Source organism: Petromyzon marinus, chromosome 73, assembly GCF_048934315.1.
Source record: "Petromyzon marinus isolate PM22_M1 ecotype Great Lakes invasive population chromosome 73, UKy_Petmar_22M1.pri1.0, whole genome shotgun sequence".
Classification (NCBI taxonomy): domain Eukaryota; kingdom Metazoa; phylum Chordata; class Hyperoartia; order Petromyzontiformes; family Petromyzontidae; genus Petromyzon; species Petromyzon marinus.
This window is the reverse complement of record NC_133739.1, coordinates 8,446,168-8,470,338: the sequence shown is the minus strand read 5'-3', so window position 1 is coordinate 8,470,338 and position 24,171 is coordinate 8,446,168. Positions and strand designations below refer to the sequence as shown.

General features: G+C 47.5%; 3 protein-coding genes across 4 annotated transcripts in view; all 3 read left to right on the top strand.

Moving 5' to 3' along the window:
* The window catches only part of LOC142907013 (uncharacterized), a 32,983-nt gene extending 12,965 nt beyond the window's left edge, over window positions 1-20,018 (top strand). The window contains exons 4-5 of one of the 2 annotated variants that reach the window (XM_076055935.1): window positions 5,442-6,029; window positions 15,475-20,018. In XM_076055935.1, the coding sequence (XP_075912050.1) occupies window positions 5,442-6,029; window positions 15,475-16,556 (1,670 nt within the window). In that variant the 3' untranslated portion in view covers window positions 16,557-20,018. Of the gene's footprint in view, window positions 1-5,441; window positions 6,030-11,790; window positions 11,863-15,391 lie in introns of those variants that run through there. The other variant, XM_076055934.1, reaches the window with a different exon arrangement.
* Window positions 1-24,171, top strand: part of LOC142907016 (uncharacterized) — a 167,470-nt gene that overhangs the window by 110,868 nt on the left and 32,431 nt on the right. The window lies entirely within an intron of this gene.
* LOC142907012 (uncharacterized) overlaps window positions 11,793-24,171 on the top strand; it is a 61,363-nt gene continuing 48,984 nt past the window's right edge. The window contains exon 1 of the mRNA XM_076055929.1: window positions 11,793-11,862. The gene's annotated coding sequence lies outside the window, so the exon portion shown is untranslated. The remainder of the gene's footprint in view (window positions 11,863-24,171) is intronic.

Here is a 24,171-nt window from a genome sequence, read left to right as displayed (position 1 = left end):
TATTTGGAATTGCCACAATTTTGACCGTGACACCGACATGCAATGACCTGTGCGTCGTGAATGACACAACGCTATGTTTTTACATCTGCCGTGAAGCAGACTGCGCATATTGTGGTGAATGTTACTGGGGTAGCCAGGTGTGCCTGTTCGATTTGATACTTGAACCTCTGCAATAAATAGAGAATGCGCTACCATATTCTTGGTTCTTTCGGTAAAGTCACATAGATAGAAAACAAAAATGAAGATAAAAACGCGTTTATTTTTATTATTTAAATTGTCATTTTATTTTTTTCTTCAATGTAACATGTTTTTTTTATTTACGCGACTTTACCGAAAGAACCCAAGAATATGAATTCCTGCCAGTCACGAAAGTTTTAAGTCAAAATAGAATGCACCACCAACTCGGCTCGCGTCAATCTGCGTGGAGGCGTGGGAGGGCCTGAGAGAGTTTCTCACCGGCGCAGAACTTCCATGCAGAGGGCTCCACGCAGCTTCGTGCGGAGCGACAGGCCAGGTAGCTCCCACACAGCGTGGCGCAGCTGATTAACATTTATATTGTTGGTTCTTTCGGTAAAGTCACGTAGATAGAAAATAACAATTGGAAAATAATAAATTGATGAAAAGTTGCCATTTGTCGACAGATGACTGTGCCCACTATGTGCACACGCACACAGTGTACACACACAGTGTACAAACACACAAACTGAACACACACACACTGTGTACTAACACAGTGTACACACACACACAGTGTACAAACACATAGTGTACAAACACACACACAGTGTACACACACACAGTGTACACACACACACAGTGTACAAACACAGTGTACACACACACAGTGTACACACAGTGTGTGTACACACACACACAGTGTACACACACACACATAGTGTACACAAACACACACAGTGTACAAACACACAGTGTACACACACAGTGTACACACACACTGTGTACGTACACACACAGTGTACACACACACTGTGTACGTACACACATTGTGTACACACACAGTGTGTACACACACACAGTGTACACAAACACAGTGTGCACACACACAGTGTACACACACTGTGTACACACACACACAGTGTACACACACCCAAGTGCTCTCTGTTCAAGGGAGGGAGCAATGGAAAATGAATCTAAATCAACTTAAACTTCAACCCCTCTCTGTGACGTCCACTCACCAATACCTCATCGGCGTGAAATGCCAGGGGGATGTGTACCTCGCTAGTGACGTCATGTCACCAAGGTGTTCACCCCACCCCGTCCAAGGCGCCATTGAACGTGACGTCCCCTCTGCCTGGGTCCCTGCCGTTTTCTGTTCATGTAGAATCCATATTTGGGCAAGGCCACGCCCAGTGACTGGCGGATCATTAACATAATTAATTCGTGAAAGCCGTTGCGACGGGTTCAGCACCCACGCCCCAGCCCTCTACATATGGGCCAGGCTCATTAACATAATATTTTCACGTACGGAGCCGCTCATTGTGGGAGGGGTGTGGTACGTCACGCGGCAGCAGAAGGTGACATGACGTCATGGCACCTCCTGCTGCCGCATGACGTCACGATATAACAGGAAGTTGCTGCTCTGCCCGTGCACTAAATTCCGAGGTGAGAAATTCTCATCGCGATTGTGGTGGTTGTTGGTGTTGTGGTGGTTGTTGTTGTGGTGGTGGTTGTTGTGGTGGTGGTTGTTGTGGTGGTGGTTGTTGTTTACCGAGGTAGAGCCTCGCTCTCTCTCGTAGGGATGTCAATTGAGTAGCAGCGAGCATGGAAGCGATGTCCAGGTTGCAACTTTACAGCGCGGGGCCTAGCCACGCGGGGCCTTGCCTCCTGCCATCGCCTGATCGCGTTTGCTTCAATTATCTCGCTTAAGTTTAATTTGTCTTCAGGCGGCTCGCCACTTTGTCACTTTGTTTTACTTTTAAATATTAACCCAGTTTTTTTTTCATTTTTTTTTACCAGGCCAAGCCCACTTGAGCTGCTGTACCGCTTTTTGTTTTCAGAAGCGACCTGCCCACAACACAACACAAGGTGAGGCTCCTCAACAGCGTGGCGGTGTTCACTCTGGACGCGTGGCGGTGTTCACTCTGGACGCGTGGCGGTGTTCACTCTGGACGCGTGGCGGTGTTCACTCTGGACGCGTGGCGGTGTTCACTCTGGATGCGTGGCGGTGTTCACTCTGGACGCGTGGCGGTGTTCACTCTGGACGCGTGGCGGTGTTCACTCTGGACGCGTGGCGGTGTTCACTCTGGACGCGTGGCGGTGTTCACTTTAGACGCGTGGCGGTGTTCACTCTGGACGCGTGGCGGTGTTTACTCTAGACACGTGGCGGTGTTCACTCTGGACGCGTGGCGGTGTTCACTCTGGACGCGTGGCGGTGTTCACTTTAGACGCGTGGCGGTGTTCACTCTGGACGCGTGGCGGTGTTCACTTTAGACGCGTGGCGGTGTTCACTCTGGACGCGTGGCGGTGTTCACTCTGGACGCGTAGCGGTGTTCAATCTAGACACGTGGCGGTGTTCACTCTGGACGCGTGGCGGTGTTCACTCTGGACGCGTGGCGGTGTTCACTTTAGACGCGTGGCGGTGTTCACTCTGGACGCGTGGCGGTGTTCACTCTAGACGTGTGGCGGTGTTCACTCTAGACGTGTGGCGGTGTTCACTCTAGACACGTGGCGGTGTTCACTCTGGACGCGTGGCGGTGTTCACTCTGGACGTGTGGCGGTGTTCACTTTAGACGCGTGGCGGTGTTCACTCTGGACGCGTGGCGGTGTTCACTCTAGATGCGTGGCGGTGTTCACTCTGGACGCGTGGCGGTGTTCACTCTGGACGCGTGGCGGTGTTCACTCTGGACACGTGGCGGTGTTCACTCTGGACGCGTGGCGGTGTTCACTCTAGACACGTGGCGGTGTTCACGCTAGTTGGTGGAGTGAGGAAGCATGAATTCTGAGCAGGTGAAGGTGGCCAGGCGTTGCTCTGGACACACCACCACCTGTGAACCGTGCCAGTGCGTGATAGTGTGGAGCCAGTGCGGGTGGGGTAGGCACGTGCCCCCCAACGATCCGATTGAAATCCATAATTTCAATAGGATCATTGGGATTTATTAGTAACTAGCTTCACTACCCGGCTTCATCCGGGACTTGGATTCTTGTCTTGGATAAATTTCATATTCCCTTATATTTCACTGAAAAACCCTTAAAAATGTTGATGCTTGCAAGAAAGCAAAAAGCCGAAACAAATCAAGTTACCTAAATGGGATGTTTTCACTCGAGGAAATTTAACCTTAATCCACTTATACGCAAGGTCGATTTTTGCCACTAGGGAAGGGAATGACGTGGCGAGCTGAAAATAGTCACGTTCACTTAGAAATTGCAGACGGCATAAGCTGTGAAAATTTCACGACGCCAGAGCTCAGCGTTGGAGAGGTTTTGCTGCTTCACACAAACAAACAGATGTAATGTTCTGCTTCATATTTAAGATAGCAGTTCTACCCGTTCTTCCCACGGAGGATATGTATTGAAACTCCGAGAAACCAATGGCTTCATCGGCCAGGAGCGAAGCGCCACCTAAAATCTCCCGGCACGCTGTTAACAGCTCTAAGCATTGCAGAGCGCTTAATTCAGGTGTGTTGCGGGTTGACGCCACAAACTTCATGGTCATACAAAATACAAAAGTATATTTTTATACTTTTTTCATTGTGCACAGTATGGAACCTACCCACATGACAAATTTCAAGTGTGTAGCCTGTTTGGGAATTATGCTAAACATTTCGACCAGACACACCCATATCCACACATTTCCCTTTTATATGTAGACTAGCTTTACTACCCGGCTTTCCCTGGACTTTGATTCTTGTCTTGGATTAAAACACGGTCTTCGCGGAGTGTTGGTGGGGGGGTATGCGTGACGTCAGCAGGCACACTGCGTAACGCTGCCGCATAGGGTGACATCTCAGATATGATGGCTATTGTAATACTTTGTGCATTGTGTCCAGTCTGGAAGCTACTCACGTGCCAAATTTCCAGTTTGTGTTGCATGTCGGCAAGTATACTGAACATTTCAAACAGACACAAATTCACAAATTTCCCTTTTATAATTATAGATGAATCAGCATTGTGCGACCTCCACTGCCACCGTGTGGCATATTACGTGCCAGGGACTCTATGAGAGGACAACAGTCCGTGTTCATATTTGGCAATAAGTAAGGGCAAAGCAGTTACAAGCGACTCACAGAATTGTGCGCAGTTGCGTATACAGTACACGACTTCCCTGAAGGCAAACACCTTCAGCGAGCGCGATGCCTTTCACACGCGTCGAATAAAAAGCATAGGACAAGTCCTTACTTAGTAACAACTCCTGACTAACAACTCCTTATTTACTAACAACTCCTGACGAACAACTCTTTACTTACTAACAACTCCTCACTAACTCCTTACTTACTAGCAACTCGTTACTTTCTAACAACTCCTTACTAACAACTCCTTAATTACTAACAACTCCTTACTTACTAACAACTCCTTACTAACAACTCCTTACTTACTAACAACTCCTTATTTACTAAAAACTCCTGACTAACAACTCCTTACTTACTAACAACTCCTGACTAACAACTCGTTACTTTCTAACAACTCCTTACTAACAACTCCTTAATTACTAACAACTCCTTACTTACTAACAACTCCTTACTAACAACTCCTTACTTATTAACAACTATCGTTTTTCATTGCTGAAAGGGGTTGCCCCCCCCCCCCCTACCTGAAAATCCTGGCTCCACCTCTGAGTGTGTGAAAGGGTCAAGTTTGTATTTTCAGTAAAGTCTATTAACTCTATTGAGCACGGAGGTTATATCAAAAGAGTATTTTATTTCTGTTTTCCTCTGTAACTCTTTGTAAGAATGTAGTCGGGAAGTTATCACAGCACACGTGCAGCTAAAGTCGGAACTGTTCATCCCAGCATTCAAAGACATCTGTGCCCTACTTTCACACCTCTAAGTTGCGATTTATGCATTTATGCATACCACAAATAGTATTATTTTCAACACCCTTTGCTATGTCAGCTGAATTTAGCTTTCATGAATATTCCTTTTGAAGCCAGACAGCCGAAATTGTGTGCTCGGAGTTTTGGGTTAACATTCATTTTGAAGATACGAGGGCTTCCAGGCACATTTATGACCATGTGCCCTCTCCTTGTGTGCCATAACAGCCCGTGTGATGAATTTGGGACACGTCTTCACTATATCATGAATATATGAATAAGTATAGACGTGTAAGTCACGTGTGACTGTATAAATGCATTCCTCTGTGCATCGATACTGACGTGTGGATATTCTTTTTTTATGTCTGCAGCTGTCGCTTCCTCTGCAGAATTGTTCTGATGGAGCAAAGGCACTCGGCGCAGCTCGATGCATACAGCCCGGATCGTCCTGCACATTTGACACGGCACCAGAGAACACACACGGGAGAGAAACCCTTCAAGTGCAGTGTGTGTGGGAAGGCGTTTTCACGGTCACCACATCTTCAAGTACACCAGAGAACACACACGGGAGAGAAACCCTTCAAGTGCAGTGTGTGTGGGAAGGCGTTTGCACAGTCACCAAGTCTTCATGTACACCAGAGAACACACACGGGAGAGAAACCCTTCAAGTGCAGTGTGTGTGGGAAGGCGTTTGCACAGTCACCACAACTTCATGTACATGAGAGAACACACACGGGAGAGAAACCCTTCAAGTGCAGTGTGTGTGGGAAGGCGTTTTCAGATTCATCTCCTCTTGTAGCACACCAGAGAACACACACAGGAGAGAAACCCTTCAAGTGCAGTGTGTGTGGGAAGGCGTTTTCACGTTCACCAAATCTTCATGTACACCAGAGAACACACACAGGAGAGAAACCCTTCAAGTGCAGTGTGTGTGGGAAGGCGTTTTCACGTTCATCAAATCTTCATGTACACCAGAGAACACACACGGGAGAGAAACCCTTCAAGTGCAGTGTGTGTGGGAAAGCGTTTGCACAGTCACCAAATCTTCATGTACACCAGAGGACACACAAGGATCAGAAGATCCACAAGGAGTGGAGTCTGCAATCAGCTTGTGAAAGTCAAAGTGCCGCAATGAGCCCATCCCTCATGAAACAAGAACCGGAAGAAAATCCCAGCTTGGACACTTTTAAAGGTATCGAGGTGAAATATGAAGAGGTGAAGGTGAAATGTGAAGAAGTGATGGTGAAGAGCGAAGAAGTGAAGGTAAAATGTGAAGATGAAGATTCAACTCCAAAATCGGACCTTCACATCGATGGAGGCAACGTGAAGCAGGAGGAGACTTCTGACTGTGAGGCAGAGCGAGGCAACTCCCAGCAGTTTGTGGAAGTGGAGGTGTGGGTGGACTTCCTCCGAGACAATACAAAGTCAAATGGAGACCCGGTAGATGTGTAAGCTTGAGAAGATATCGCTCCAATAGATGCACCTTTGTCACAGGCCTTTAATGACAAGAATGTGAAGTTGAACACTCGATTCCTAGGTTCAACCTGCAGGGTCAGAGCGGCCAGTCTTTGTGGACCTGTGGGTTGCGTAGATCTCTAACCATGAGCGAGAGCCAATAAGCTCCCAAGCATTCGCAAGGTTCTAATAATTCCATTTATATGGTGCTTGCTTAATCGCCTCTGGCAATTCGGAGTTTTGTGTGGTATCTCGGCTCAAACACTCGAAGAGCACCCCCAAGTAGCAGCTTCCCCTGTGTGGTACAAGGTGTTGGCCCTGCACCGGCCTGCATCTGGAGAAGAGCTTGTCAGTAGGGGCCGATGGTTGATGTGGCATCTCAGTTGTGGAGTTTGTAGGTAATGTTTAGAACTTGATAAATTTTGACCCAGACGCCAGCATGCAATGGCCTACTCGTTTTTGAATGGCATAATGGTATGTTGTACATACACTGTTAAGCGTATTTTTTTAAAAATAGCTTCTTGTTAGTACGATGTAACCTGATGCAGTATATTTCACTGCAGTAATTTAATTTTGTTAATATGCCTGTCAATAATTTAGAATTAATACTTGTCCGATTGTGTGCGTACTTGTAACATTGTCTATAAGGGTCAAACATTGAATAAGTGATGTTAGGACAAAGTGTGTTTTGGAAGTAACCTGTACAGATAACTCAGGTGAGACTCATTGTTCTTGTGATACAGGTCAAAGGGTATTTTTGTTTTTTCAGGAAGCATCTTCGTCTGGAGCAACTCATTGTCTTTGAAATAGGGAGCACACTCGGATCATTCATCAGTTACAAGGCATACCACTCAAAAGTTACACGTAGAGGAGATACATTCTCTACAACACGAATTATAATTTTGTATTACGTGTTGACGTAAATTTTGTCGAACTAGGACATGAAATGCTCCTTGCTGATTAACGTCTGGATGTTCACAACCAAGGGCTTGAAGCAAGCCTGACTGCCTGCGGTGCCCCTTACAACCATTTAGGGCCTTGGGCCAGGAAAGTCACGGAAAAAATTGCACACGAACGATGCCTCCACGCAAGCTCCCGATGCTCCGTTTTGAAGTTTGAAAATGAAAGAACTTTGAATTGTGTTATGTTTTTAATTAGATAATTGTATTTATTCATTAAAAGCTTCTTAATTGAAATCGATATTTCGCGTGAATTTTCTCTCGTCAAGTAGATGGCCTTGCCAGGGGTTCTGTTCGATGCGGACTTTAACCTGGTTGGGATTGCGGGATCGAGACGAGGCTGAGATTGTTCATATCCGTGTACATCGATGTCCCACATTGCTTACACGGACACACCACACACAATGAAATAAATAGAAACTAGAACGACTTAATTCCGGGGATGGCCAAAGATTGAGGAATCTCTTTCAATGGAGCGAGTTAAGTTTGTGTTCGATTCAACATCTCTCTGTCCGTCTGTGTCTCTGTTCCCCTCTGTCTCTCTCTCTCGCTGACTGTGTCTCTGTGGTCTCTGTATCTTTCATTCTGTCTTCCTCTTGTCTCTGTCCACCTCTCTCTCTTGTCAGTCTCTGTGTGTGTCCCTATCAGCATCTTTCCAACCGTATTCAACTACCGCCACTAGCAACATGCGCCCATTCAACTTTCATGGGCCCACGACTGCACGCGACTCAAACTTGCTCCGAGTCTCTGTGTGTACATGGAACTTCTTTCGCACCGTACGTAGCCCACCATGCTAATCTGTGGGTCTCTCTGTGTGTGAGTCTCTGTGTGTATCTGGAACTTCTTTCGCACCGTACGTAGCCGAACCTGCACAGGAGGAGCGGCTGGTATCTGTGGAGCTGTGGGCTGGGTACCATCTGTCGGCGGGAGCGAGAGACGATGAAGCTCCCAAGCATTTCACTACGTTACCAACATCATATTTGCACTCATAAATCGCTTGCCTAATTGTGTGTTTCGTATCGAATCTCATCTCAAACAATCGAAGGACGCCTCCCCCGAAGTGGCAGCTGCCCCTGTGTGGCACAAGGTGGCCCTGCACCGGCCTGCACGTGGACATGAGTCTGTCGGTAGGGGGCGATCATTGACGCGCCGTCTCCGTTGTGTAGTTTCTGGATAATGTTTGGAATTGCCACAATTTTGACCGTGACACCGACATGCAATGACCTGTGCGTCGTGAATGACACAACGCTATGTTTTTACATCTGCCGTGAAGCAGACTGCGCATATTGTGGTGAATGTTACTGGAGTAGCCAGGTGTGCCTGTCGGATTTGAACCTTGAACCTCTGCAATAAATAGAGAATGCGCTACCATATTGTTGGTTCTTTCGGTAAAGTCACGTAAATAGAAAATAACAAAAAAATTGGAAAAATGTGTTTATTTTTTTAATTTAAATTGTCATTAAAAAATTTTCTTTAATGTAACATGTTTTTTTAATTTACGCGACTTTACCGAAAGAACCCAAGAATTTGAATTCCTGCCAGTCACGAAAGTTTTAAGGCAAAATAGAATGCACCACCAACTCGGCTCGCGTCAATCTGCGTGGAGGCGTGGGGGGGCCTGAGAGAGTTTCTCACCGGCGCAGAACTTCCATGCAGAGGGCTCCACGCAGCTTCGTGCGGAGCGACAGGCCAGGTAGCTCCCACACAGCGTGGCGCAGCTGATTAACATTTATATTGTTGGTTCTTTCGGTAAAGTCACGTAGATAGAAAATAACAAAAACATTGGAAAATAATAAATTGATGAAAAGTTACCATTTGTCGACTGAGATGACTGTGCCCACCACAGTGTACACACACACAGTGTACACACACACAGTGTACACACACAGTGTACACACACACACAGTGTACACACACAGTGTACACACACAGTGTACACACACACAGTGTACACACACACATAGTGTACACACACAGTGTACACACACACACAGTGTACACACACACAGTGTACAAACACACACAGTATACACACACTGTACACACACACAGTGTACACACACACACAGTGTACAAACACACACCGTGTACACACACACACAGTGTACACACACACACAGTGTACACACACACAGTGTAAACACACACAGTGTACACACAGTGTAAACACACAAAGTGTACACACAGTGTAAACACACACAGTGTACACACACACACAGTGTACACACACACACAGTGTACACACAGTGCACACACAGTGTACACACAGTGTAAACACACACAGTGTACACACAGTGTAAACACACACAGTGTACACACAGTGTAAACACACACAGTGTACACACAGTGTAAACACACACAGTGTACACACAGTGTAAACACACACAGTGTACACACAGTGTACACAAACACACACTGTATACACACAGTATACACGCACAGTGTACACAAACACACAGTGTACACACACACATAGTGTGCACACTCACAGTTTACACAAACACACAGTGTGTACACAAACACACAGTGTGGACACACACACATACACACAGTGTACACACACCTAAGGGGTCTCTGTTCAAGGGAGGGAACAATGGAAAATGAATATAAATCAACTTAAACTCCAACTCCTCTCTGTGACGTCATCACTCAGCATCACCTCATCGGCGTGAAACGCCAGGGGGAGGTGTACCTCGCTCGTGACGTCATGTCACCAAGGTGTTCACCCCACCCCGTCCAAGGCGCCCTTGAACGTGACGTCACCTCTGCCTGGGTCGCTGCCGTTTTCTGTTCAATTAGAATCCATATTTGGGCAAGGCCACGCCCAGTGACCTGCGGTTCATTAACATAATTATTTCGTGAAAGCCGTCGCGACGGGTGAGCACCCACGCCCCATCCCTCTTCATATGGGCCGGGCTCATTAACATAATCTATTCACGTACGGAGCCGCTCATTGTGGAAGGGGAGTGTTATCGTTCCCCACAAGTGATGTCATGTCACCTCCTGCTGCTGCGTGACGTCACGAGATTATAGGAAGCTGCTGCTCCGCCCTTGCACTGAAATCCGAGGTAAGAAATTCTCATCGCCGTTGTTGTTGTGGTTGTTGTGGTGGTTGTTGTGGTGGTGGTTGTTGTGGTTGGAACTTTACAGCGCGGGGCCTAGCCTGATCGCGGGGCCTAGCCTGATCGCGGGGCCTAGTCTAATCGCGGGACCTAGCCTGATCGCGGGGCCTAGCCTGATCGCGGGGCCTAGACTGATCGCGGGGCCTAGCTTGATCGCGGGGCCTAGCCTGATCGCGGGGCCTAGACTGATCGCGGGGCCTAGCTTGATCGCGGGGCCTAGCCTGATAGCGGGGCCTAGCCTGATCGCGGGGCCTAGTCTGATCGCGGGACCTAGCCTGATCGCGGGGCCTAGACTGATCGCGGGGCCTAGCTTGATCGCGGGGCCTAGCCTGATAGCGGGGCCTAGCCTGATCGCGGGACCTAGCCTGATCGCGGGGCCTAGCCTGATAGCGGGGCCTAGCTTGATCGCGGGGCCTAGCTTGATCGCGGGTCCTAGTCTGATCGCCGGGCCTAGTCTGATCGCCGGGCCTAGACTGATCGCGGCGCCTAGCTTGATCGCGGGGCCTAGCCTGATAGCGGGGCCTAGCCTGATAGCGGGGCCTAGCCTGATAGCGGGGCCTAGCCTGATAGCGGGGCCTAGCCTGATCGCTGGGGCCTAGCCTGATAGCGGGGCCTAGCTTGATCGCGGGGCCTAGCTTGATCGCGGGTCCTAGTCTGATCGCGGGGCCTAGCCTGATAGCGGGGCCTAGCCTGATCGCGGGGCCTAGCCTGATAGCGGGGCCTAGCCTGATCGCGAGGCCTAGCCTGATCGCGAGGCCTAGCCTGATCGCGAGGCCTAGCCTGATCGCGAGGCCTAGCCTGATCGCGAGGCCTAGCCTGATCGCGTTTAAGTTTAATTTGTCTTCATGCGGCTCGCCACTTTGTCACGTTGTTTTAGTTGTAAATATTCACGCGTCTTCTTTGGTTCTTTCGGTAAAGTCACGTAGAATGAGAATAAAATAATAAATTGATAAAATAAAATAACACAATCATATTCTCACGACGTTTCGGCCACAACACAAGCGGCCTTCATCAGGTGAAGGGACGAGACTGTCTGGTAGGACAGCGCTGGACAGTCTCGTCCCTTCACCTGATGAAGGCCGCTTGTGTTGTGGCCGAAACGTCGTGAGAATATTATTGTGCTATTTTATTTTATCAATTTATTATTTTATTCTCATTCTACGTGGTGACTTTACCGAAGGAACCAAAGAAGATGAATCCTTGCAGTCACGAAAGCTTTAAATCGAAATATTCACGCGTTTATTTATTTATTTTTTTATTTTTTACACCAGGCCAAGCCCGCTTGAGCTGCTGTGCCGCTTTTGTTTTCAGAAGCGACCTGCCCACAACACAACACAAGGTGAGGCTCCTCAACAGCGTGGCGGTGTTCACTCTGGACGCGTGGCGGTGTTCACTCTGGACACGTGGCGGTGTTCACTCTGGACACGTGGCGGTGTTCACTCTGGACGTGTGGCGGTGTTCACTCTGGACGCGTGGCGGTGTTCACTCTGGACGTGTGGCGGTGTTCACTCTGGACGCGTGGCGGTGTTCACTCTGGACGTGTGGCTGTGTTCACTCTGGACGTGTGGCGGTGTTCACTCTGGACGCGTGGCGGTGTTCACTCTGGACGCGTGGCGGTGTTCACTCTGGACGCGTGGCGGTGTTCACTCTGGACGCGTGGCTGTGTTCACTCTAGACGCGTGGCGGTGTTCACTCTGGACGCGTGGCGGTGTTCACTCTACTTGGTGGAGTGAGGAAGCATGAATTCTGTGCAGGTGAAGGTGGCCAGGCATGGGTCTGGACACACCACCACCTTTTGAACCGTGCCAGTGCGTGACAGTGGTGGAGCCAGTGGGGGTGGGGTAGGCATGTGCCCCCCAACGATCCGATCGAAATCCCTAATTTCGATAGGATCATTGGGGCTTATTAGTGACTAGCTTCACTACCCGGCTTCGCCCGGGACTTGGATTCTTGTCTTGGATACATTTCATATTCCCTTATATTTCACTGAAAAATCCTTAAAAATGTTGATGCTTGCGAGAAAGAAAAAAGGCGAAACAAATCAAGTTACCTAAATCGGATGTTTTCACTCAAGTCAATTTAACCTTAATCCACTTCTACGCAAGGTCGATTTTGGCCACTCGGGAAGGGAATAATGACATGGCGAGCTGAAAATAGTCGCGTTCACTTAGAAATTCCAAACGGCATAAGCTGTGAAAATTTCACGACGCCAGAGCTCAGTGTTGGGAGAGGTTTTTGCTGCTTCACACAAACAAACAGATGTAATGTTCTGCTTCATATTTAAGATAGCAGTTCTACCCGTTCTTCGCACGGAGGATATGTATTTAAACTCCGAGAAACCAATGGCTTCATCGGCCAGGAGCGAAGCGCCACCTAAAATCTCCCGGCACGCTGTTAACAGCTCTATCTTTGCTGCCAAATACATCTTTCCCTGGATGTTCTTCCCTGTGTATGTATCTCTGCTACCTTGTACTTCGTATCCGTTCACTCTGTCTATGCTGGTATGTTCAACCCGGAGGATGAACACGAAATTTAGCAGTCTTCTGAAATTCGTGGTCTACCAGGCAAGTGTATAACTGTGTTGTTGTCCTACTGGTTTTGCATCACGTAATTTTTCTTGGGTTTTGTTGAGTTCTCGTCTCTCATCTTCTTGTTGTATTTGCCTCCGTGCAGTTTAACGCTCTCTATGTGTTGCGTTGATGTCACCCTATGTGCTCCCTCGCTATTTGTTTTTTTACACCTGATGATGATCGCTTGTGTTGCGTTCGAAACGTCGTGATTTATTTTAATATAATTTTATTATATTTCTACATCCGTGACTTTACCGAAAAAACCAATGAGTAATTTATGCATTCACGAAAGCTTCAATTCTATATTCATTGCAGAGCGCTTAACTCAGGTGTGTTGCGGGTTGACGTCACAAACTTCATGGTCATACAAAATACAAATGTCTATTTTTATACTTTTTTCATTGTGCACGGTATGGAACCTACCCACATGACAAATTTCAAGTGTGTAGCATGTTGGGAAGTATGCTAAACATTTCGACCAGACACACACGTATCCACACATTTCCCTTTTATATGTAGACTAGCTTTACTACCCGGCTTTGCCCGGGACTTTGATTCTTGTCTTGGATTAAAACACGGCCTTCGCGGAGTGTTGGTGGGGGGGTATACATGACGTCAGCAGGCACACTGCGTAACGCTGCCGCATAGGGTGACATCTCAGATATGACGGCTATTTTAATACTTTGTGCATTGTGTCCAGTCTGGAAGCTACCCACGTGCCAAATTTCAAGTTTGTGTTGCATGTCGGGAAGTATGCTGAACATTTCAAACAGACACACATTCCCAAATTTCCCTTTTATAAATATAGATAAATCAGCATTGTGCGACCTCCACTGCCACCGCGTGGCATATTATTACATGCCAGGGACTCTATGAGAGGACAACAGTCCGTGTTCATAATTGGCAATAAGTAACGGCAAAGCAGTTACAAGCGACTCACAGAATTGTGCGCAGTTGCTTATACAGTACACGACTTCCCTGAAGGCAAACACCTTCAGCGAGCGCGATGCCTTTCACACGCGTCGAATTAAAAGCATAGGACAACTCCTTACTTAGTAACAACTCCTGACTAACAACTCCTTCTTCTTTGGTTCTTTCGGTAAAGTCACGTAGAATGAGAATAAAATAATAAATTGATAACATAAAATAACAATAATATTCTCACGACGTTTCGGCCACAACACAAGCGGCCTTCATCAGGTGAAGGGGGCGAGACTGTCTGGTAGGACAGCGCTGGAGTGAGAGAGCCACGTTCAGATCACGGCTTTTAAGCCTTTTAAGCCTCAAAGCCGTGATCTGAACGTGGCTCTCTCACTCCAGCGCTGTCCTACCAGACAGTCTCGCCCCCTTCACCTGATGAAGGCCGCTTGTGTTGTGGCCGAAACGTCGTGAGAATATTATTGTGTTATTTTATTTTATCAATTTATTATTTTATTCTCATTCTACGTGACTTTACCGAAAGAACCAAAGAAGATGAATCATTGCAGTCACGAAAGCTTTAAATCGAAATTTAACAACTCCTTATTTACTAACAACTCCTGACTAACAACTCCTTACTAACAACTCCTGACTAACAACTCCTTACTTCCTAACAACTCCTTACTAATAACTCCTTACCAACAACTCCTTACCAACAACTCCTTATACTATCATTTTTCATTGCTGAAAGGGGCTACCCCCCCCCTACCTGAATATCCTGGTTCTACCTCTGAGTGTGTGAAAGGGTCAAGTTTGTATTTGCAGTAAAGTCTATTAACTCTATTGGGCACGGAGGTTATATTAAAATAGTAGTTTATTTTTGTTTTCCTCTGCAACTCTTAGTAAGAATGTAGTCAGGAAGTTATCACAGCACACGTGCAGCTGAAGTCGGAACTGTTCATCCCAGCATTCAAGGACATCTGTGCCTGGCTTTCACACCTCTAAGTTGCGATTGAACATTCATTTATGCATGTCTGCATAACACAAGTAGTATTATTTTCAACACCCTTTGCTATGTCAGCTGAATTTAGCTTTCATAAATATTCCTTTGGAAGCCAGACAGCCGAAATTGTGTGTTCGGGAGTTTTGGGTTAACATTCATTTTGAAGACACGAGGGCTTCCAGGCACGTTTATGACAATTTGCCCTCTAATTGTGTGCCATAACAGCCCGTGTGATGAATTTGGGACACGTTTTCACTATAACATGAATATATGAATAAGTATAGACGTGTGAGTCACGTGTGACTGTATGAATGCATTCCTCTGTGCATCGATACTGACGTGTAGATGGTGTGGATATTCTTTTTTTCTGTCTGCAGCTGTCGCTTCCTCTGCAGAATTGGTCTGATGGAGCAAAGGCACTCGGCGCGGCTCGGTGCATACGGCACGGATCGTCCTGCACATTTGAAATGGCACCAGAGAACACACACGGGAGAGAAACCCTTCAAGTGCAGTGTGTGTGGGAAGGCGTTTGCACAGTCATCAAATCTTAATGTACACCAGAGAACCCACACGGGAGAGAAACCCTTCAAGTGCAGTGTGTGTGGGAAGGCGTTTGCACAGTCACCAAATCTTCAAGTACACCAGAGAACCCACACGGGAGAGAAACCCTTCAAGTGCAGTGTGTGTGGGAAGGCGTTTTCAGATTCATCTCCTCTTGTAGCACACCGGAGAACACACACAGGAGAGAAACCCTTCAAGTGCAGTGTGTGTGGGAAGGCGTTTGCACAGTCACCAAGTCTTCATGTACACCAGAGAACACACACAGGAGAGAAACCCTTCAAGTGCAGTGTGTGTGGGAAGGCGTTTGCACATTCAGCAAGTCTTCATATACACCAGAGATCACACACGGGAGATAAACCCTTCAAGTGCAGTGTGTGTGGGAAGGCGTTTGCACAGTCACCAAGTCTTAATGTACACCAGAGAACACACACAGGAGAGAAACCCTTCAAGTGCGGTGTATGTGGGAAGGCGTTTGCACATTCATCAAGTCTTCATGTACACCAGAGAACACACACAGGAGATAAACCCTTCAAATGCGGTGTGTGTGGGAAGGCGTTTGCACAGTCACCACATCTTCATGTACACCAGAGAACACACAAGCATCAGAAGATCCACAAGGAGTGGAGTCTGAAATCGGCTTGTGAAAGTCAAAGTGCCGCAATGAGCCCATCCCTCATGAAACAAGAACCGGAAGAAAATCCCAGCTTGGACACTTTTAAAGGTATCGAGGTGAAATATGAAGAGGTGAAGGTGAAATGTGAAGAAGTGATGGTGAAGAGCGAAGAAGTGAGGGTAAAATGTGAAGATGAAGATTCAACTCCAAAATCAGACCTTCACATCGATGGAGGCAACGTGAAGCAGGAGGAGAATTCTGACTTTGAGGCAGAGCGAGGCAACTCCCAGCAGTTTGTGGAAGTGGAGGTGTGGGTGGACTTCCTCCGAGACATTACAAAGTCAAATGGAGACCCGGTAGATATGTAAGCTTGAGACGATGTCGCTCCAATAGATGCACCTTTGTCACAGGCCTTTAATGACAAGAATGAGAAGTTGAACACTCAATTCCTAGGTTCAACCTGCAGGGTAAGAGCGGCCAGTCTTTGTGAACCTGTGGGTTGCGTAGATCTCTAACCATGAGCGAGAGCCAATAAGCTTCCAAGCAATCACAAGGTTCTAATAATTCCATTTATATGGTGCTTGCTTAATCGCCTCTGGCAATTCGGAGTGTTGTGTTATATCTCGTCTCAAACACTCGAAGAGCACCCCCAAGTAGCAGCTGCCCCTGTGTGGTACAAAGTGGTGGCCCTGCACCGGCCTGCATGTGGACAAGAACCTGTCAGTAGGGGGCGATGGTTGATGTGGCATCTCAGTTGTGGAGTTTGTAGGTAACGTTTAGAATTTGATAAATTTTGACCCAGACGCCAGCATGCAATGGCCTACTCGTTTTTGAATGGCGCAATAGTATGTTGTACATACACTGTTAAGCGTATTTGTAAAAAAAAATAGCTTGTTAGTACGATATAACCTGATGCAGTATATTTCACTGCAGTAATTCGATTTTGTTAATATGCCTGTCAATAATTGAGAATTGTTGCATATGAGCCTTTTCCAAAATTGATATTAACAATAATATTTGCCGTTATATATATTTTTTTAAACGATAAAAATTAATCAATAAAACCCGTAAGCCAGGCACACGAAAAACCAGATGTCGATCATAAACAGGCCATTAATAAATAAATAATACAACTCTCGAGGCGAGGATGTTAGCAGCTATCTGCGAAGATCTCCAGATGAACAAGAGTTTGATGGGCCCTAAGGGAGGTCACCCAGAGGGAGCCCTCCGCAAGCCAGAAACGAGGACGCCCACGGGTTAAACCATATATATTTTTTCCTTTGTCATTAAAACAACGGTTAAAATTTAAAATGCAATAACAAGAATAAGCTAAAGTTAGCGGTCCTCGCGCTCACTCCAATTAATACCAGGCCACCAGATACATCAGTGAATTATTATCCAATGATTAATTTGCTATCAAATGATTTTCACCTTTAATACTTTTACTGTTAAAACAAAGCTTGGAGACAAAATACAGAGTCACATTAAAGGTTTTTGAGAAGGAATGAGACAACGGGCAAACTTGCGAAAGAGTTTAAACAATATCCCAAGCAACCCCGACCACCTTTGTCTCTCGCAGCGCGGAGAAGCAGGAACCACACCTTATCACAAGGGGCCATCTGGAGCTAGCCAGACGGGTTAATGAGAAAACACACAACAGCCAGCGAACACGTTTTTCAGTTAAAGAAGTGGCTACACATCAGTCACACATAAAAGTAAGAATAACGAGTTCACCTTACACGACATTCCATTATAGAACCTTACAGAACCAAGGGATATACATTCCAACAATCAAGAAACGGACCTCTTAAACTCAGGATAAAAATTATTTTTCTTTTTAATAATTCCATCGTAACAATGCGAACCTCGGTAAACCGAGAGTGGTGTCGGGAGGACGTAGTTACAAGCACGAGTCTTGGCGAACATGGGACCAAATGGTATTTGAGAAATATAAAGGCGAAAGTATAAAGAGATAGGTACTCCCGACCACCTTTGTCTCTCCCGCAGAGCAAGGGAGAGGAATTTCACGCCAGGGCAAACATCGTTATCGCAGGAGCCATCTGTACACACACACGAACTCACACACACACAGACCACGCCCCCCCCCCCCCTTCACTGCAAAGAGAGAAGAATGTCTTTGAATATAACGGTCAGCGCATTTTCAAAAAGTTAAGTTAAGTCAGTCAAAACAGATCAGCGATTCAAGACGTCCACAAGACGAGCAGTCGCATGGAGCGGCTGGCTCCGAGCCTCGCTGAGTACCGAGGATCGCCGAGTCGCGATGTATCAACGAGATTGAGTCATACAGCAGTGGAGAGAAACTGCTGTCAGCGAACCAGCGCGGGCGCGTTCGCGCACTTCAACAGAGAGAGCACGTGCGACTCAACTCACTCAACAGAAGAAAACGCTTGGCCAGCCGCCAACAAAGTATCATCGAATCAGCGCTGAGAGCGCTCGAGCATCTCCACAGAGGAAGCACGTGCAACGTGGGTCAACCAGCAGCGGAAAAGCACGAGCAGCCGCCAACAACTTCAGCAAACCAGTGACCAAGCGCGTGCGACTTGAGTCATACAGCAGTGGAGGAAACCTGCTGTCAGAGAGCCGCCAACAACCTCAACAAAGAGAGCGCCTGCGACTCGGCTCACTCAGCAGAATAAAAACTTGACCTGTCGCCCGCGAGCGCAGCGTCAGATACTACAGCAGCGGAAAGAGCGCGGCCAGCAACGCAAAGCAAGAGCGTGCAGCAGCTCATCCAGCAGTGGAGAGAAACTGCTGTCAGCGAACCAGCACGGGCGCGTTCGTGCATCTTCAAGGAGAGGGAGCGCGCGCCACCAGCGTGCCATCGGCACCAGCATCGGCACCAGCGCGTGCCAACAGCGTGCCATCAGCACCAGCACCAGCGCGTGCCACCAGCGTGCCATCAGCACCAGCATCAGCACCAGCGCATGCCAACACCGTGCCATCAGCACCAGCGTGCCACCAGCACCAGCGCGTGCCAACAGCGTGCCACCAGCGTGCCACCAGCGTGCCAACAGCGTGCCATCAGCACCAGCATCAGCACCAGCACCAGCGCGTGCCAACAGCGTGCCACCAGCACCAGCGCGTGCCAACAGCGTGCCACCAGCGTGCTACAGCGCGCAACTTCGCGTCACCAGCGCTGAGAGGGCAGCGGCCCCGCACTCAACACCCATCGGCGCGACGACGGCGAGCGTCGTGCTGACTCATCCAGCCAGCGGTGGACAGAAACTGTGACGAGCCGTTCGTATTCAACCCCTCCCCCACACTCTCCCCCTCACTCCCCCACCGCGCCGCAACACACAGGAAACACATTTTGGACACCAGAGATGCTAACCTCGGCATCTGCTTTACGCAAAGAATTGAACCGGTGATAAAGAAGACGCACGATACGCATATCGGGATAATCATGAAGGGTCGCCACTCCAAGGTGGTGCATTAAAAATCAATTCATAACGAAAAATACTGCTGTCATTGAGTTGCATAATAACCAATCGTCCTACTGTTAACAGCGTGATAAGAATTGACTTGAAGGTCTATGAATGGATGTGGTACTGTGTGGGCGATGTTTAAATGCGAATTTACATTATAAGGTTAAGGTTTTGATAGAATAGTTTGCATGTATTAATCTCGTCCTCAACAGTCGATCGATTGCGTTACGCGTCGGGAATTAACCACAGGTGCCGTTATCAAAGCGAAACAACGCAATCGTGATGGTATCATGTTAACGCTGTGTTGAAATTCCAAGATCGAGAGTTTTCATATTATTCAAAAATTAAAGTTAGCTAGAAAATAAAATGTATTAAAGCATAAAAGTTGTGTGTGATTCTTCCTGAAATTCTGCATAATATTGTTCTGCGTATGAGATCTGAATCCTGGGGACCTATCATAAGCACACTATCACCACACATAATCCATAACACACATAATTCATAATGTTCAATCGAGAGTAATCGTATCCTTATCGATAATACGGAATTAAATAGGAGAGTCGAATCGACTCTCTCTCATTCATGCTCACAAGACCTACAGAACTGCATACGATCAATTGCGTTATTCCAATTCATAACACAATCCTCGTCACCGAGGCTCGACCTGCATTATCATAACCACGCCCACTCTCATAAATTAATACAAGTATCTCTCGAGTCAGCATAATTTATGTGCATAATTACACCAATTAACATAATTTTGGATAAATTATGCAAATTTTAAATTTCATTTAATTTTTATCATTTTCATCAATTTTCATAACACCTATATGTACAACAGAATGAATACTTGTCTGTGTGTGTACATGTAACATTTTGTCTATAAGGGGCAAACATTGAATAAGTGATGTTAGGACAAAGTGTGTGTTTTGGAAGTAACCTGTACAGATAACTCAGGTGAGACTCATTGCTCTTGTGATACAGGTCAAAGGGTGTTTTTGTGTTTTCAGGAAGCATCTCTCTCTGGAGCAACTCATTGTCTTTGAAATAGGGAGCACACTCGCATCATTCATCAGTTACAAGGCATACCACTCAAAGTTTACACGTAAAGGAGATACATTCTCTACAACACGAATTATAATTTCGTATTACGTGTTGACGTTTATTTTGTCGAACTAGGACATGAAATGGTCCTTGCTGATTAACGTCTGGATGTTCACAACCAAGGACTTGAAGCAAGCCTGACTGCCTGCGGTGCCCCTCACAAACATTTACGGCCTTGGGCCAGGAAAGTCATGAAAAAAATTGCACACGAACGACGTCTCCACGCAAGCACCCGGTACTCCGTTTTGAAGTTTGAAAATGAAACAACTTTGAATTGTGTTATGTTTTCAATTGGATAATTGTATTTCTTCATTAAAAGCGTATTAATTGAAAACGATATTTCGTGTGAAGTGTCTCTCGTCGTTAAGTAGATGGCCTTGCCGGGGGTTCGGTTCGATGCGAACTTTCACCTGGTTGGGATCGCGGGATCGAGACGAGGCGACACAGAGCTGCTGGCCGTGCGAGAAGACCGCCGTCTGCAGATCGATTCCAACGCGATCGAACGTCTGTCCCTGCGTCTCCGTCGTTCATGCAGGGGGCGCGTGGAGGTTTGCAGCGCCCCCTGCATGAAAACGACGGAACGTGCAGCGTTAGTCACAAAGTTGTGCGTAAGCGCTATGACAGGGCGCTGTCAGCTGACCTGCCGCCACGTTAACGGGTCAACAGGGGGCAGCCGAGAGAGAGAGGTGTGTAGGGGTCGACCAAAGTAAACCCCTGCCCTCCCCCGTGACCGGAGACTCACACCCCTGACCTCCCACCCGTCCCTAAGGCCCCTTAAGATAAGACCTTCCAGAAGGTTCTGGGAGGGGGGGGGGGGTGGGGAGGTCAGGAGTGTAGGGGTGACCCCGACCTGGGGATAAAAGGCCGGCCCTCTGGACGGGCCGAGGCAGTGTTCACCAACTCAAGCCTGAAGACATCCGAAGACCTGAAGACTGGACCAGCACCCGGGAACCCTCAACCGAGGCTCTTGTTAGAGCCGGGTTGTAGCGGACCAGAGGTGGCTCGGACACCCTGGGACCCTCCCCGAGCTCTAGCCAGAGCTGGGTTGTAGCGGACCAGAGGTGAGCTCCCGTACCCAGGCTGGGACGGGTCGTCCAGTCCTCCCTGAACGCCTGGCTAAGGGACCCGTGGGTTAGCAGAGCCCGGATTGTGCAGGCTGCGGTAGAAGGGAGGCTGTCGCTCCCGGAGGCTATCGGGTGGAAGGGGCCGTACCCCTGTCGTGTTACGGTAGTGTGTAGAGCCGGGTTCGAAAGAGTTGTTATAATAAACGCGTTCCCTCAACCAGACGTCTCCATGTGATTAGTTAAGGACACAACACTTGCATAAAAAAGAATAGCCAGTGGGTTTTCAAAGTACCTTCGTCTTACAGAAATCAATTTCGCGTGAGCCCACCGCATTAAAACAATGCTCAGCTGAGCAGGGCGAGCCACGTTGGGGGGGGGGGGGGTCACCTTACCTTTGTCACGTGCCGTAGCTCACGTGACTTCTGCCGTGACAATGTCTGGATGTTTTCCCCTGAGGACGACCTCTGGTGTTGCGATCGAAACGTCGCAATTGATTTTTTTCGTTTATTTCTACCTGCGTGAATTTACCGAAAGAACCAAAGGATAAGAAAGACGTCTTGTCTGCTGAGCTTTTTCATATCCGTGTACATCGATGTCCCACATTGCTTACACGGACACACCACACACAATGAAATGAATAGAAACTAGAACGACTTAATTCCGGGGATGGGCAAAGATTGAGGAATCTCTTTAAATGGAGCGAGATAACTTTGTGTTCGATTCAATATCTCTCTGTCCGTCTGTGTCTCTGTTCCCCTCTGTGTCTCTCTCTCTCGCTGACTGTGTCTCTGTATCTTTCATTCTGTCTTCCTCTTGTCTGTGTCTGTCCACCTCTCTCTCTTGTCAGTCTCTGTGTGTGTCTCTATCAGCGTCTTTCCAACCGTATTCAACTACCGCCAGTAGCAACATGCGCCCATTCAACTTTCACGGGCCCACGACTGCACGCGACTCAAACTTGCTCCGAGTCTCTGTGTGTATCTGGAACTTCTTTCGCACCGTACGTAGCCGACCATGCTAATCTGTGGGTCTCTCTGCGTGTGAGTCTCTGTGTGTACGTTGAACTTCTTTCTCACCGTACGTAGCCAACCATGCTAATCTGTGGGTCTCTCTGTGTGTGAGTCTCTGTGTGTACGTTGAACTTCTTTCTCACCGTACGTAGCCAACCATGCTAATCTGTGGGTCTCTCTGTGTGTGAGTCTCTGTGTGTGTATCTGGAACTTCTTTCGCACCGTACGTAGCCGAACCTGCACAGGAGGAGCTGCTGGTATCTGTGGAGCTGTGGGCTGGGTACCATCTGTCGGCGTGAGCGAGAGACGATGAAGCTCCCAAGCATTTCACTACGTTACCAACATCATATTTGCACGCATAAGTCGCTTGCCTAATTGTGTCTTTCTTATCGAACCTCATCTCAAACAATCAAAGGACGCCTCCCCCTAAGTGGCAGCTGCCCCTGTGTGGCACAAGGTGGCCCTGCACCGGCCTGCACGTGGACATGAGTCTGTCGGTAGGGGGCGATCATTGACGCGCCGTCTCCGTTGTGTAGTTTCTGGATAATGTTTGGAATTGCCACAATTTTGACCGTGACACCGACATGCAATGACCTGTGCGTCGTGAATGACACAACGCTATGTTTTTACATCTGCCGTGAAGCAGACTGCGCATATTGTGGTGAATGTTACTGGGGTAGCCAGGTGTGCCTGTTCGATTTGATCCTTGAACCTCTGCAATAAATAGAGAATGCGCTACCATATTCTTGGTTCTTTTGGTAAAGTCACGTAGATAGAAAACAAAAATAAAGAAAAAAACTCGTTTATTTTTATTACTTAAATTGTCCTTTAATTTTTTTATTTAATGTAACATGTTTTTTTAATTTACGCGACTTTACCGAAAGAACCCAAGAATATTAATTCCTGCCAGTCACGAAAGTTTTAAGTCAAAATAGAATGCACCACCAACTCGGCTCGCGTCAATCTGCGTGGAGGCGTGGGGGAGCCTGAGAGAGTTTCTCACCGGCGCAGAACTTCCATGCAGAGGGCTCCACGCAGCTTCGTGCGGAGCGACAGGCCAGGTAGCTCCCACACAGCGTGGCGCAGCTGATTAACATTTATATTCTTGGTTCTTTCGGTAATGTCACGTAGATAGAAAATAACAAAACAAATTGAAAATATTAAATTGATGAAAAGTTACCATTTGTCGACTGAGATGACCGTGCCCACCACAGTGTACACACACACAGTGTACACACACACACAGTGTACACACACACAGTGTACACACACAGTGTACACACACACACTGTGTACACACACACACAGTGTACACACACAGTGTACACACACACAGTGTACACACACACACTGTGTACCAAC